This window comes from Gopherus evgoodei, chromosome 8 (assembly GCF_007399415.2).
Source record: "Gopherus evgoodei ecotype Sinaloan lineage chromosome 8, rGopEvg1_v1.p, whole genome shotgun sequence".
In the NCBI taxonomy this organism is placed as follows: domain Eukaryota; kingdom Metazoa; phylum Chordata; order Testudines; family Testudinidae; genus Gopherus; species Gopherus evgoodei.
In genome coordinates, this window is record NC_044329.1 from 57,917,506 (window position 1) to 57,932,217 (window position 14,712).

The 14,712-nt window shown below is 50.7% G+C and overlaps 1 protein-coding gene across 1 annotated transcript in view; it reads left to right on the forward strand.

The window, feature by feature from the left end:
- Positions 1-14,712, forward strand: part of SMG7 (SMG7 nonsense mediated mRNA decay factor) — a 77,159-nt gene that overhangs the window by 59,572 nt on the left and 2,875 nt on the right. Inside the window, 5 exon segments of the mRNA XM_030573912.1 lie at positions 1,295-1,444; positions 11,652-11,732; positions 12,356-12,515; positions 14,069-14,239; positions 14,346-14,494. Of these exon segments, the coding sequence (XP_030429772.1) occupies positions 1,295-1,444; positions 11,652-11,732; positions 12,356-12,515; positions 14,069-14,239; positions 14,346-14,494 (711 nt within the window).

Genomic DNA, 14,712 nt, shown 5'->3' on the forward strand with positions numbered 1-14,712 from the left:
AAACCTGTTCAGACAAGTGAAATTTAAGTACTGCCTTCTAAACAAGCTGCTAACCTGCACTTGATACCTTCGGTGCATTGACTCACCAACACATCCAGCCTAGGCTGGAAATTAAAAAATAGCCTCCTGCTTCAGTTTCCTTTTAAACCCCACCAAACAGAATGGGTGATCTGCTTGCCTGGGCCATTGCTTTGCCAGACTCATCCTTTGCTTCTGCTCAATCCAGTTGTGCCTCATATTGCTGTTACAAATATTGTGGTTAATTTCTGTTCTGTTAGTTCTCCAGAAGAGATGTCTGGGGTGCAAATGCTTTTTGGTATTGCTTAAAGGAAACTGAGGCAGAAACCTGGTTTCCAATTTTAACCTGGGGTCAGGTGTACTTGGGTGAGTGTACTGAGGATTAAGAGGTCAATTCAGTTCCTTGAAGGAGAAGAGCTAGACAGTGACCAGGAAACTGCCTCATGCCCTAATGTCAGGTTGTGTTTTTAGATGGAACAGTGCCAGTGTCCTGATCTCACCTGCATCCATGGATCTCATCCATGCTGCAACTTTTGATTTGGCTGCTTGAAGCATGAGCAGAGACTATGCCACGCAACCCACCTGTGGCTGATTTAATGATTACACACACAATGTGAGAAGGCTAATTCTGTCCACTCCCCCTTTCCCAGGTAGGGAAACCTCCTTTTGCCCAATGGTGCCTTCAGTTGTGGGCCATTAGAGGTGGAAATGTTTTTCTCATGAAAACTAAACTTTACCATAAAAAATAACCAAAACAGAAATGTAATTTGTTTACAGCTTAAAAACAAAAACACAGATTGGCGTAGAAAAAATATGGTGGTTTTTCTTATCAGAAAACTAAACTTCAGATCCGGGTTTTCCTTGACTTACAAAATGTGGAATGAATCCATTAGTCTGTAGGTCACTAATATAACAGGGAGGGCATTCTCTAAATTAGTTGCCAGTCTCTGACTGAAAACTTCAACTTAATGTAAAACTGCATCAGTCTGCTGAATACGCACAAGGACAAGATATTAGTTTTATCAGTTCAGCATTCTCTTTCCATCCTCTCTTCCTTGTTTCTCTCCTTATGTTGCACTGGTCTTGTGCTTCTTTTGCATGCTGCCTTTTTAACTGCTTTACAATATTCCTCTCTTCTGGACACTATTATGTCTTGCCTTATTTGTGGTTATTACGGCTTCTCTTCTCTTTCTGTGGCTTCCCTCCTCACTCCTATTCTTGCTTTTTTCTTTTCCCTTCCTCTGCTGCATCTGACTGTGCTCCTTTCTGTCACTAGGACCCCAAGAGCTCCCCTCTGCTTCCTCCGGACCTGTTAAAGAGTCTGGCTGCCTTGGAGGAGGAGGAAGAGCTGATTTTCTCTAATCCTCCTGATCTTTACCCAGCTCTGCTGGGGCCTCTCGCCTCTCTTCCTGGACGAAGCCTCTTTGTATGTATTTGACTTAATTCTGCTGCTTCTCACTCTAATTCTGGCATCTTTTTTCTGTGAAGTTGTAAGATGTGAAATTTTGTTTTCCTTTGTTTAGTTAGTCTCTGCCTGGGAGTTTAAACAAGCTTGATGGCTCATTAGCTCAAGATAATCGAGGAGGAGATTTATAAAGAATAGACTAGCTATTGATCCAATTCCTGGATTCTTGGCTTGTTCAGAATTCAAAATAATTGCTTTGGTTAAAAGTGGTAAGCCCACAGGCAAAACATTGGTGGAGCATCTATAAAACTATGCCTTCCACAGTGGAATGGGCTTGGTTACTCACAAGGTTCTATTTTATCCATATGTAGAATCATATTGTTTTCATCCCTTCTATATGTTACCTCATATGAAAAAACTAATCCTTTAAAAATGCAAAAGGATCACAGAAGGAAGAAAATACTTTTTAGAAAAGAATTGGAAGTATGTGGATAAAGAATATAAGGTTAACTTTCAGTCTTGTAGATTACAATAAGGTTTGGCAAAGTGGGAAATCTTGACTGTTATGTTTTAGTAGCATACTAGAGCCTTCTTAATTGACATTGACCGGGAGAACCATTGAAAACTGCTGAAGGTCGTGAATTAGTAAAAGAATACCAATTAAAAGATATTATTTCATATTTTTATTATGGCAATTGTAGTTTAAAGTTACAATTGACTAGTTAAATGCCCTGTAGAATATCTTGTAACAATAATGAAGTCTTAGTAATACTTAGATTTATAAAATGAAGAGGCACTTCTGAATGCATTGGGAGCCTCTGATTCATACATAACATACAATAAATCAAAGAAACAAAGTCTTCCCACAGTTCTGAACAACCAGCAGCACAAATATAAAACAAATTCCCCCCTTCTAGAGCTTTTATTCCCCCCGTATTCAAACTAATCTCTGCTAAGAAGTGGAGGGAGGCTAGCTTAGTTCATGTGCTGGTTAAGTGGTGCGGAATTGCCAAGTTTGGTATTTGTCTGAATTCTAAAACATTTTCAAAGTATCGAGTTGTCACCCTGGCAAAACCCAATAAGCTAACATCTGCTTACTATAAAAACTGACAGGGGAATTCCTGGTCAGCTGACAGGATCAAATACAAAGATGTTCCTGATACGAAGGCCTAAATTCTAGGGAAGGACTACAGTGCAGGCTGCGGTGTAATCCAGAGGATTTTATTTTAAATATAACAAAAAATATAATGGACAACCGTACTGAGATATTATGAACTTAACAAGGTATTGAGTGATGCACCAATTTTAATTTTAATTTTGTCTCACACAATTCACTTGTGACTTACACAGTCATCCTGAATGCCGTGGCACTTGCTGCCCACTGGCACATACATTTTTTATTATTTTTATTTTTATTATTTTTTTTTATTATGTGGATAGATCCAACTTCCTGAAAATTGATTCACATTCACTCTCCGTTCCAAACAGGCATATCATGCCAAAACGCCTCACACTGGTTTGAGGTGCATTATTGCTAAGTCCTCAACGCTACCAGTTAGGTAGAGCAGAAGGGAGAAAAACTAGTGGGGACTCAGTTGAGGGGTGTAAAGTTAAAAATGACAAAAGATTCCCTGCTGTCTGTGGAGGGTGACTGCTGGCATTGTACTGGTTCTCCTTGTTTCTAGCTGCTGAACTGCTTTATAATAAACTTAAATACATAGAGCAGTGGTCTCCAACCTTTTTACGCTCAAGATCACTTTTTGAATATAATAGCAACCCAGGATCTGTCCCACCCCACTCACTCCATCCCCCCTCTCTCCGTTGTTTGCTGTCCCCCACTGTCACTCACTTTCACAGGACTGGGGGTTGGGACGGAGTGCAGGCTCTGGGCTGGAGCTGAGGGGTTCTCAGTGTGGGAGGGGGCTCCAGGTGGAGCCTGGGGCAGAGGGTTGGGGTGCAGGAGGGGGTGAGGGATGTAAGCTCTGGGAAGGCGTTTGAGTGCAGGAGGGGGCCCTGGGATGGGGCACAGTGTTGGAGTGCAAGGTGGGTACAGGGTGCAGGACTGGGGAAGGGGTGCAGGAAAGTATATGGGGGCTGGCTCCAGGAGGCTGCAGGTCGGGAGGTGGAAGAGAAATGCTGGTCCAGCATAGCTGGGCCTGCTATACTCATGCTAGTCCTGGTCTTAATGCTTCAGAGCCATTCATAACGTGCCCGTTGAAAGGAGCAGCACTTACCTTGGGCAGCCCCAGCCCCACGCTGCTTCCAGACATGGCCAGCGCAGTCCCAGGGGGACAGGGGGTCTTTGTGCACTGCCCCTCTCTGCAGGCACTGCCCCCACAGCTCCCATTGGCCAGGGTTCCTGGTTCCCAGCCAATTGGAGCTGTAAGGGTGGTGCTTGCAGGCAGGAGCAGCGTGCGGAGACCTCTGCTCCCCACCCCCAGGACTGCGGGGACGTGCTGGCTGCTTCCAGGAGTGGCATAGGGACAAGGACCCTACCTTAGCAGCAGCCCCACTGTGCCACCAGAGATCACAGTTGACTGGGAGAGTCTCAACCGGCTGGTGAGCACTGATCTAGAGTAACATACAGAACATAATGCAAGTAATTCCTATATTTCCTAAAGGGATGTGTGATAGGGCCTTCAGCAGCCAGACAGCCTAGAGGCTAGATCATTGGTTAAGGAGGGCTGAAGGGAGACCTGACCTCTCCTGCCTCCTCAGGTTCTGGCCCAGGGTCCTGTGTCACTCACCCCTAAGGAGAGGAGATGGATTTTCCTTCCAGCTGTGAGGATGGCTTCAGGAGGGCTTTCCTGGGCTGCTCAATATGCAAGTCCTTTTAGTTTGGGGCATGGCCCCGCTAGTCCAGTTTTTGCACAGTTGGGGTGTGCCTGCAGGTTCCCCTTGACAGGGGAAGACTTACTTGCCTCCAGTGGCTGCGTTGGCAGGCAGGTTGCTGGTCTGTGCCTTAAGGCAGGTATATAGAGAGCTGCTGCCTCTTCACCAGTCAGCCCCAGACTAAGCCAGCCTCCCTTCTTTTCTCCCCCATCCAGGCCTGGCATTGGCTGCAGGTATAACAGGGCAGAGCTAGCTGAACCCACAGGTATTCTTTAACCCTTGCTTTGCCTGGCAGCAGTCTCTGCTCCTTCGCAGGGTGTTACATGATTACATGTGGGAGGGGAATTGGTCCAGATAATTGACTGGTAGGGAAATGGTCTATAAAATGGTCCCTCACTTATGAAGGTTTGAGAAACCTGTCATCATAAAAATTGATCGGTTCTTCTTCGAGTGATTGCTCACATCCATTCCAGTTAGGTGTGCGCGCCGCGCGTGCACGTTCGTCGGAAACTTTTTACCCTAGCAACTCCAGTGGGCCGGCAGGTCGCCCCCTGGAGTGGCGCCGCCATGGCGCCCAATATATATCCCTGCCGGCCCGCCCGCTCCTCAGTTCCTTCTTACCGCCGTGTCGGTCGTTGGAACTGTGGAGCGCGGCATAGCTGTCCTCCACGTCCCTAGCTCTCCTAGTTTCTATCGCTTGTTTATCGCTTATCTCTAGTTCTATATATAGTTGTTAATTAGTATTGTTAAGTAGATAGTTTAGTAAATAGCTGTTAAGTAGTTTCTTGCCGGGGGCTTAGCCCTTCCCGGCACCGGGCGCCAGGCTCATGCCTGTTTCGCCAGGCTTCAAGCAGTGTGCGGCCTGCAAGAAGCCCATGCCTACCAGCGATCCCCACGAAGCGTGCCTGAAGTGCCTCGGGGAATCGCACAGATCTGACAAGTGCCGCATCTGTAAGGCTTTTAAGCCGAGGACAAAAAGGAGAGGGATCAGAGGCTCCGAACTCTCCTAATGGAGGCGGCACTTGACCCGTCGACTTCGCAGACCGTGGTTTCGGCACCGGCACCGGATCGCTCCGGCACCGAGAAGACTCCTCGGCACCGACCTTCTCCGGCACCGGAATCAGAGCCTAGGCCGTCGAAGTCTAATACTCCGGCCAGGCAGACCCGGCTTGAACGCCCGGCCTCGACATCGGCCGCGGCGCCGCCGGCACCGTCAGCACCGTTGACTCCGGGCCCGGCGGGTCTGTTGAGTCCGGTGCCGCCGAGCTCCCCCATGAGATCTGGGGTTGAGATAATGGTCCCATCCACACCGGAGACCTTCGCCTCGGCTCGGGACCTTATTGCCCTGACGGAGCCTACTCGGCTGCCACCCCCGGTTCCTCCGGTGCGGGTCACGTCCAGAGGCAAGCCCATGATGTCGGCACCGCCCACGGACAGTCGTTCGCCATCCAGGCCCCGACGTCTTGGGCGCTCCAGATCCCGACGCCGCTCGCAGTCCCGGCACCGCTCCCCTCAGCGGTACCGGTCGCACTCGCGGCACTGGTCGGCATCGAGACGGTCGCGGTCAGGCTCCAGTCGACACCGGCACCGCGACTCCAGGAGCAGGTCCCGACGCTACTCGCCGCACCGGTCGACCTCCCGGCACCGAGCTGGTGGCAGGTCCCGGTCCCGATCTCGCTCGACCTCCCGGCACCGAGCTGGTGGCAGGTCCCGGTCCCGGTCGATCTCCCGGCACCGAGCTGGTAGTAGGTCCCGGTCCCGAAGCGGCGCCCGGCACCGTGACAGATCCCGGTCCCGAAGCGGCGCCCGGCACCGTGACAGATCCCGGTCCCGAAGCGGCGCCCGGCACCGTGACAGATCCCGGTCCCGAAGCGGCGCCCGGCACCGTGACAGATCCCGGTCCCGATCCCGGCACCGTTATGACTCCCGGCACCGGTCCCCGGCACCGAGACGATCCTCCGTGCCGGCCCGCGCAGACCCGTACCATCCAGGGTCGGCCCCGCCGTGGCCCTCCAGGCAGCCGTCCGTGTCCTCCCAGACGGACAGCGGCTATGCGCTGGGCACCGACCGGCAGGCGGCGCTGTTTGCTGATCCGCCGCTGCAGGACCAAGGCCCCCCACAGTGGGGATTCTGGACACCCTGGGCGTACCATCAGGCCCAGGGCCCCCAGCAGCTCCCTGCTAGGCCGGCGACTGCGGAGCGTAGGGCCCCTGAAGCCTCCTTGTCTCGCCCCCCTCCCTCCCCGGAAGGGGACGAAGGGTCCAAACAGCAGGACTCCGCTGGGGCTCCGGAGACAGAGGCGAGGGCTGAGGAAGACCCTCAGTTGGACACTATTGTGCCTGGGGTCTCATCATCCTCCTCCCCGGATGAGGCGGTGGCGGGTACCTCCTCCAACAGTCCCCCCCCGCTGGATCTCAGGGCGCACCAGGACCTCCTCAGGCGATTGGCTCAAAACCTGAGTCTGCAGGCAGAGGAGGTCTCGGAGATAGAGGACCCAATTGTCACCATCCTCTCTTCCGATGCTCCCACCAGGGTCGCCCTGCCGTTTATACGGACCATTCAGGCCAATGCCAATACTATCTGGCAGTCCCCGGCCTCCATCCCTCCGACAGCGAAAGGAGTCGAGAGGAAGTACATGGCCCCTTCTAAGGGGTACGAATATTTACATGTTCACCCGACTCCCGGTTCACTGGTAGTGCAATCGGTGAACGATAGGGAGCGTCACGGCCAGGAGGCTCCGGCCCCCAAATCCAGAGAAGCCAGGCGGATGGACCTCCTTGGCCGTAAGGTGTATTCGGCTGGGGCGCTGCAGCTCAGGGTCTCTAACCAACAGGCCCTGCTGAGCAGATACGCCTTTAACTCCTGGGTGGCAGTGGACAAATTTAAGGAGCTGCTGCCACAGGATGCTCGCCAAGAGTTCACGGCCATCTTGGACGAAGGCAAGAAGGTCGCGCGCACGGCCTTGCAAGCCTCCTTGGACGCTGCGGACTCGGCTGCCCGTACCCTCGCGTCAGGAGTTACGATGCGTCGCATCTCCTGGCTGCAGGTTTCCGGCCTTCCGCCAGAGCTCCAGCACACGATACAGGACCTTCCTTTCGAAGGCCAGGGCCTGTTTTCCGATAAGACAGACCCCAGACTTAAGAGTTTAAAGGACAACCGGGTCATTGCGCGGTCCCTCGGGATGCACACCCCCGTGACACAGCGTAGACCCTTTAGGCCGCAACAACAGCAGCACCGTCGGCCGTTTTCCCAGTTCCGCCAGCGGCAGGACCCTTACAGGCGCCGCGGCAGGAACGGGAGGCGCAGGCAGTCGGGGAACCAAGGGGGGCAGAACCAAGGCTCTTCAAAACCCCCGCCTGGTCCTAAGCCTTCATTTTGAAGGTGCGCTCGAGGGCGCAGTAACAGTTTCCCCTACGGATCCTTCCCCTCCGTTTTCCAACCGCCTTTCGTTTTTCCTCCCGGCGTGGTCCCAAATAACATCGGACCGCTGGGTCTTGAGCGTGGTGCAGACGGGGTACCGCCTGCAGTTTGTTTCGTTCCCTCCTTCCCGCCCTCCTTCCTCGTCCCTCTTCAGGGACCCCTCTCACGAGCAATTCCTTCGGCAGGAGGTGCAGACGCTCCTCAGCAAAGGAGCTATAGAGGCGGTTCCCGAAAACGAGAAAGGCAAGGGGTTTTATTCCCGCTATTTTCTGATCCCCAAGGCCAAGGGGGGCCTCAGGCCTATCCTCGACCTGCGAGAACTCAACAAATACCTCGTGAAGTTGAAGTTCCGCATGGTATCCCTGGGGACCATTATTCCATCCCTGGATCCGGGAGACTGGTACGCCGCCCTCGACATGCAGGACGCGTATTTCCACGTTGCCATTTGGCCACGCCACAGACGCTTCCTCCGCTTCGTTGTGGGGGCTCGTCATTATCAATTTGCGGTCCTCCCGTTTGGCCTGTCCACGGCCCCGAGGGTGTTTACAAAATGCATGGCAGTTGTCGTGGCGCATCTTCGGCGCAACCGTGTCCACGTGTTCCCTTATCTGGACGATTGGTTGATTCGGGGCACGTCGGAACAGCAGGTGTACAGCCATGTCCGCGTGATCACCGGCATGTTTGCGAGTCTGGGCCTCTTGATAAACACAGACAAGTCCACCCTGAGGCCCACTCAGAAGGTGGAATTTATCGGGGCCGTCCTGGACGCCACTGTGGGCAGGGCCTCGCTGCCTCGGCAGCGGTTCCAGACCATGGCGGCGATCGTTCAACGCTTGCGGTCAGCCCCGTTGACGTCAGTGAGGACATGTCTAACCCTGTTAGGCCACATGGCGGCGTGCACCTTTGTGACCGACTACGCTCGGCTCCGCATGAGGCCTCTCCAGCTGTGGCTTATCAGTCATTACAGACCAAGGCAACCGCTAGACATGTTAATCACAGTCCCCCAGAAGGTCTTAGATTCCCTCGGCTGGTGGGGGGACCAGTCCGTATTGTGTGCGGGTCTTCCCTTTCACCCGTCTCAGCCCTCGGTATCCCTGACAACGGATGCCTCAGATCTAGGCTGGGGGGCCCACCTAGGGACCCTGCGGACGCAGGGCCTATGGTCCCAGGAGGAGGTGGGGCTACATATCAACATGAGGGAGTTGAGAGCGGTCCGCCTTGCTTGCCAAACGTTTTGTCATCAGCTTCAGGGTCGTTGTGTAGCCGTGTTCACGGACAACACGACGACCATGTATTATATCAACAAGCAGGGCGGCACCAGGTCCTCCTCCCTGTGCCTCGAGGCGATACGACTCTGGGACTTTTGCGTAGCCCACTCCATTCACCTCAAGGCTTCCTTCCTTCCCGGAGTACGGAACACGCTGGCGGATCGATTGAGCAGATCCTTCCTGTCACACGAGTGGTCCCTTCGACCGGACGTCGCTCTCTCCATTTTCCGGAGGTGGGGTTATCCCCGGGTGGACCTCTTTGCGTCCAAGGGGAACAGGAAGTGCCAAGCATTCCGCTCCTTTCAGGGCAGGGAGCCGGGGTCGATAGCGGATGCCTTCCTCATCCAGTGGTCGACCCACCTGTACTATGCGTTTCCTCCGTTCCCTCTGGTTCACAAGGTCCTCCTGAAGGTGCGCAGAGACAGGGCTCGTGTTATCATGGTGGCCCCGGCATGGCCCAGACAGCACTGGTACACCATGCTGCTAGACTTGGCCGTAGCCGACCCAGTTCCCCTGCCCCTTCATCCGGACCTGATTACCCAGGACCACGGGTCCCTCTGTCACCCAGACCTGCAGTCGCTGCACCTAGCGGCGTGGCTCCTGCGTGGCTAACTGGTTCCGAGCTGCGCTGCTCCACGCCTGTGAGAGAGGTGCTCTTGAGCAGCAGGAAACCATCCACAAGAGCCACATATTCGGCAAAATGGAAACGCTTCTCCTGTTGGTGCGTAGAGAGAAATCTCCGCCCTATGGAAGTTTCGGTATCCGAAATCTTAGATTATGTTTGGTCCCTCAAAGAACATGGTCTGGCCTTATCGTCGTTGCGAGTCCATCTGGCAGCTATCTCCACCTTTCACCCGGGTGCGGACGGTCGCTCCGTTTTTTCTCACCCGACGGTGTCGAGATTCCTTAAGGGGCTGGAACGGTTATTCCCTAACGTCCGTCCCCCTGCTCCAACCTGGGATCTTAACCTGGTGTTGTCCCGGCTCATGGGGCCCCCCTTTGAGCCGTTAGCTACTTGCTCCCTGCTTTACCTCTCTTGGAAGGCTGCCTTTCTAGTAGCTATCACCTCAGCTAGACGGGTGTCGGAACTCCGAGCCCTTGTGGTGGACCCCCCATACACGGTCTTCCACAAAGACAAGGTGCAGCTTAGACCACACCCTGCCTTTCTACCCAAGGTGGTCTCAGCCTTCCACGTCAACCAAGAGATTTTCCTCCCGGTTTTTTTCCCAAAACCTCACTCCTCAGGCAGGGAGCAGCAGCTCCACTCGCTGGATGTCCGTAGAGCTCTCGCGTTCTACATAGAGAGGACCAAACCCTTCCGCAAATCCCCCCAGCTTTTCGTGGCGGTAGCGGACCGTATGAAAGGGCTTCCTATCTCCTCCCAGAGGTTATCCTCGTGGGTTACGTCCTGTATCAGGACCTGTTATGACTTGGCCCATGTCCCTACGGGCCGTGTGACTGCGCATTTTACCAGGGCGCAGGCGTCGTCGCTGGCTTTCCTGGCCCGTGTGCCCATCCAGGAAATCTGTCGGGCAGCGACCTGGTCATCGGTCCACACCTTTGCTTCCCACTACGCCCTGGTACAGCAGTCGAGAGAGGATGCGGCCTTCGGAACTGCAGTGCTCCATGCCGCGACTTCTCACTCCGACCCCACCGCCTAGGTATGGCTTGGGAGTCACCTAACTGGAATGGATGTGAGCAATCACTCGAAGAAGAAAAGACGGTTACTCACCTTTGTAACTGTTGTTCTTCGAGATGTGTTGCTCACATCCATTCCACACCCGCCCTCCTTCCCCACTGTCGGAGTAGCCGGCAAGAAGGAACTGAGGAGCGGGCGGGCCGGCAGGGATATATATTGGGCGCCATGGCGGCGCCACTCCAGGGGGCGACCTGCCGGCCCACTGGAGTTGCTAGGGTAAAAAGTTTCCGACGAACGTGCACGCGCGGCGCGCACACCTAACTGGAATGGATGTGAGCAACACATCTCGAAGAACAACAGTTACAAAGGTGAGTAACCGTCTTTTCTTCCTCCTCACCCCATGCTGTGATGAGAACAAGAGAACACTTGACATTAAGAGTGTGTTAAAACCAGTAAAGCATATGCCACATAGTCACACCTTGATGCTTCAGGAAGTAGATGTATATTTTCTTCAGAAGAGTTGAATTATTTTGTGACAGCTAACATATTTGGCACAGCTGCAAATAAAGATAAAATCTCATGCCAAGGAAATAAACTGATTGTTTGGGGGAATGGGCATAAAGCTCTCCCATTCTTGCTTCCCTAATATATAACATTGCACAATTAGTTGGCTTCTTTATTGGTAGAGGGGATTGCCTTCCTCTGAAGTATCCGCTACTGACAAAGGCCAAAAGCAAGATACCAGACTTGATAAATCTGTGGCCTAATCCAGCATGGTAAATCATTAAATGAGTTTGGTTGAGATTTCACCTCAAACTTGGTGTAGTTGCTGGTGCTGAGGCATTAAGTGGATTTCAGTTAATGTGATGGGTTTGTGACACTCTTCTGCATGTATCAATATTTGCTTCATCCCAATGTTGGGAAATAATTTGTAAAATAGTTTTGATAAACACTTTGCTTTAAAGTATTCTGGTGATTAAACAACTTGTCTTTAATGTGGCATAATGTGCTTTCTGTCTTTCACAAATACAATAAACATCTAATGACTTTTCCCTTTTGATCTCTGAAGAAGTCCCTATTAGAAAAACCATCGGAGCTGATGTCTCAGTCATCTTCTTTCCTGTCCCTCACTGGCTTCTCCCTAAACCAGGTATGTAAACACCAGCAACTCTTAACCCTTCAGTATTCGAAACATCCGTTCAGCTCTGGTCATGTTATAGAATCAGGGTGGTTATACTAGTTCCAAAAATGGACACAAGCTGGAAAGGAATTCCCAGCTGTAATCTTATTCCTTACTGGTAGATGGTTTTAGGGTCTTTCCATTCTAACCTATTAGACACGCTGTCTGGTCCCTTTGTCTCATTTGTTTGTTCCTTCTTGGTCATCTCTTAGGGCCTGATGCTACAGACCAACAGTCAAAACTCCCGTTGACTTCACTGGGAGTCTTGCCTATGTAGAGCCCCAGGCTTGACCCTTAGTGTGTATATCTTTCCTTCTTTTCATCGTCTGTTGCTTGCATGTTTCCCACTAAGGACTGTGAGCACGGTCCACTGTCCCGTTACAGACCTAGTTAGGATTTTGTGGTACAGCTGGGGAGATGATTCAGGAAGTGATTGGAGTTTATATAAGTAAAATGATTATAAAGGAGATGGGGAAAGGGGGGAATAAATATGGAGTTCAGGAAGTGTTTTAACCCACACCACAAGTTCTTTCCATAGCCTTAAGGTTTCAAATAAGTCTGTTACTCAGATTAAACTCTGTTTAATATTGCAGGAAAGATATCCAAACAACAGCATGTTCAATGAGGTATATGGGAAAAACCTGAATACCAGCACAAAAACAGAGGTCACTCCCTCAATGGCCCATCAGGAGACATCACTATATTCTCTCTTTGAAGGGACGCCCTGGTCTCCATCCCTTCCAGCAAGCTCAGGTAATAATCTTGATATGGCTTATTTCCTGCACAGTAGTTCAGAAGGCTGCACAGAAGCTATTTCTGTACCTAGTATGATATATATAGTATTATCTGTTAAATGTGACCTGCAAATGAAAAATTTGTTTGCTTCTTTTTAATATATAAAGGAGGCCTGAAAGTCTTTTTCAAAGTCTCTTACTGCTTGCTCTCTTTATCTTTTGTACCCTGTTTTTTGATGGGGAACTATAAATGCCAGAGAATTACAGGGTTCTGACATTAAAAGAGAGAGAAAAACGTGAGCAACTGAGTGGGGCAAGAAATTGTTGTCCATTTTTCAAGCTATTTTGTTAACACTTATTTAACTCTTAATTCCTGACAAACATTTGGGAGAAATGCTCTCATGATTCAGACACACCTGCTGCTTCTGTCCTAGTCCTCCAAGAAGTCCTTTAGACAAATCAGGGAAGACTAGATTTCATGGTCCTGATGTTTCAAAAGTAAAGGAAATAGGGTGGAGTGCTACTTTAATACATCACAAAGAGACAGAAAAATGCGCACACACATTTTTCCTTTACAGGTCACCTTTTAAAGACCATAATATAGTAATACCGTTAGAGTAGAAAGGAGAGCTAAATCAAGAGGCATAGGCAAAAGAGAGAGAAAAATTATTTGAGAAGATGGCAAGCTGAAGCCAGGAGATGGGAACGCTCTTCCAAATCGCAGCAGCTGCAGAAGAGGTTCGTTTGTGCAGAAGAACAGAAGTGGTGGGTGCTAGATGAGATGTGAGGGTTGAAGTTTTTCTCAGTCTAAAATGATGCAATTGCAGAGTGGTCTCTTCCAGTAGGACTTATGGCAAGACCCTCCATTCTTCATTCTGTCACCTTGCCTCTTCATTTAAGTGGCCTCCCACTACCCTATGTTAGAGCTCTCATCTATCCTAACATTATCTCCTCTACCAGGTAGATATGCTAATATTCCACACTTCCTCAGCACCTCTTGCTTGGTATTCAGTACAAGTCTGAATTCCTTTCAGACTATTGCAGATTGCTGTATAAGTCAGACTTTCTGAATTTGATGATTCATCACTTAATGCCAGACTCTTTGCACAATGATCGAGACATTGGAGAAAGAAAATCATTTTTGTATGAAACAATAGCTTTGGTCAAACTACAAAATAGGCATATTTCAGATTGTGAACGAGCTCAACACTGAAAACTGCACCCAAAACATATTTGAAACAAATTTGGAGAACTCCGTTCCATTGGCTAGAAATCCCTGCACAAAGATCTTGCTAGGAGATTTCCAGTGTTCTCAAGTAAGCATGCAAATGTTTTGTTCAGCTGGCTATTAAACTAAAATTATTCTACTACTGTGGTGTGGCATATTCACATTACAGTTGGCAGATTTCCAAATCCCGAAGTTAATATAATAGGGAATAAACTGACCCTGGCTCAGAGAAAAGCCTTGTGACTGCAGATACTGCAGCAGAGTTTAACGTTCTCAGATGTGCAGAAAACCCTTACCAATTTTTTGACATTTCTTTTACTCTATCTTGATTTATTGTTCAACAGATCATTCAACACCAGCCAGCCAGTCTCCTCACTCCTCCAACCCAAGCAGTTTGCCAAGCTCCCCTCCAACTCATAGCCACAATTCTGTTCCATTCTCCAACTTTGGACCTATTGGGACGCCAGACAACAGGGACAGGAGGATTGCAGACCGTTGGAAAACAGATAAACCAGGTGAGTGCTAGGTTCCAGTCCTGGGGCAAATACTCCCCAAGTTAGTCTGATGCTTTGCAATGCCTTTTTGCGACATACACTTTTAACCAGTCTCTGTTTGCTTTAGCAATGGGAGGATTTGGGCTGGACTATCTCCCAGCAACATCCTCCTCCTCAGAGAGCAGCTGGCACCAGACCAGCACTCCCAGCGGCACCTGGGCGGCCCATGGCCCCGCTATGGAGGATTCCTCCGCTGTGCTCATGGAGAGCCTGAAGGTATACTGAACTTGAAGAGGAGAAAATAGTTTTTAGTGTTGTGTAATTCCCGTTTCCTATATGTATTTATGGCATGGAGAGATCTGGGTGATGAGACGTAATGCAGGATACGTGTCAAGTGTTCCAAGCACCAGACTGTTAATGTAGTGCTTGCCTACACTTGTAACGGTACAGCAACACAGCTGCAGCACTGCAGCTACACTGCCATAGCGCTTCAG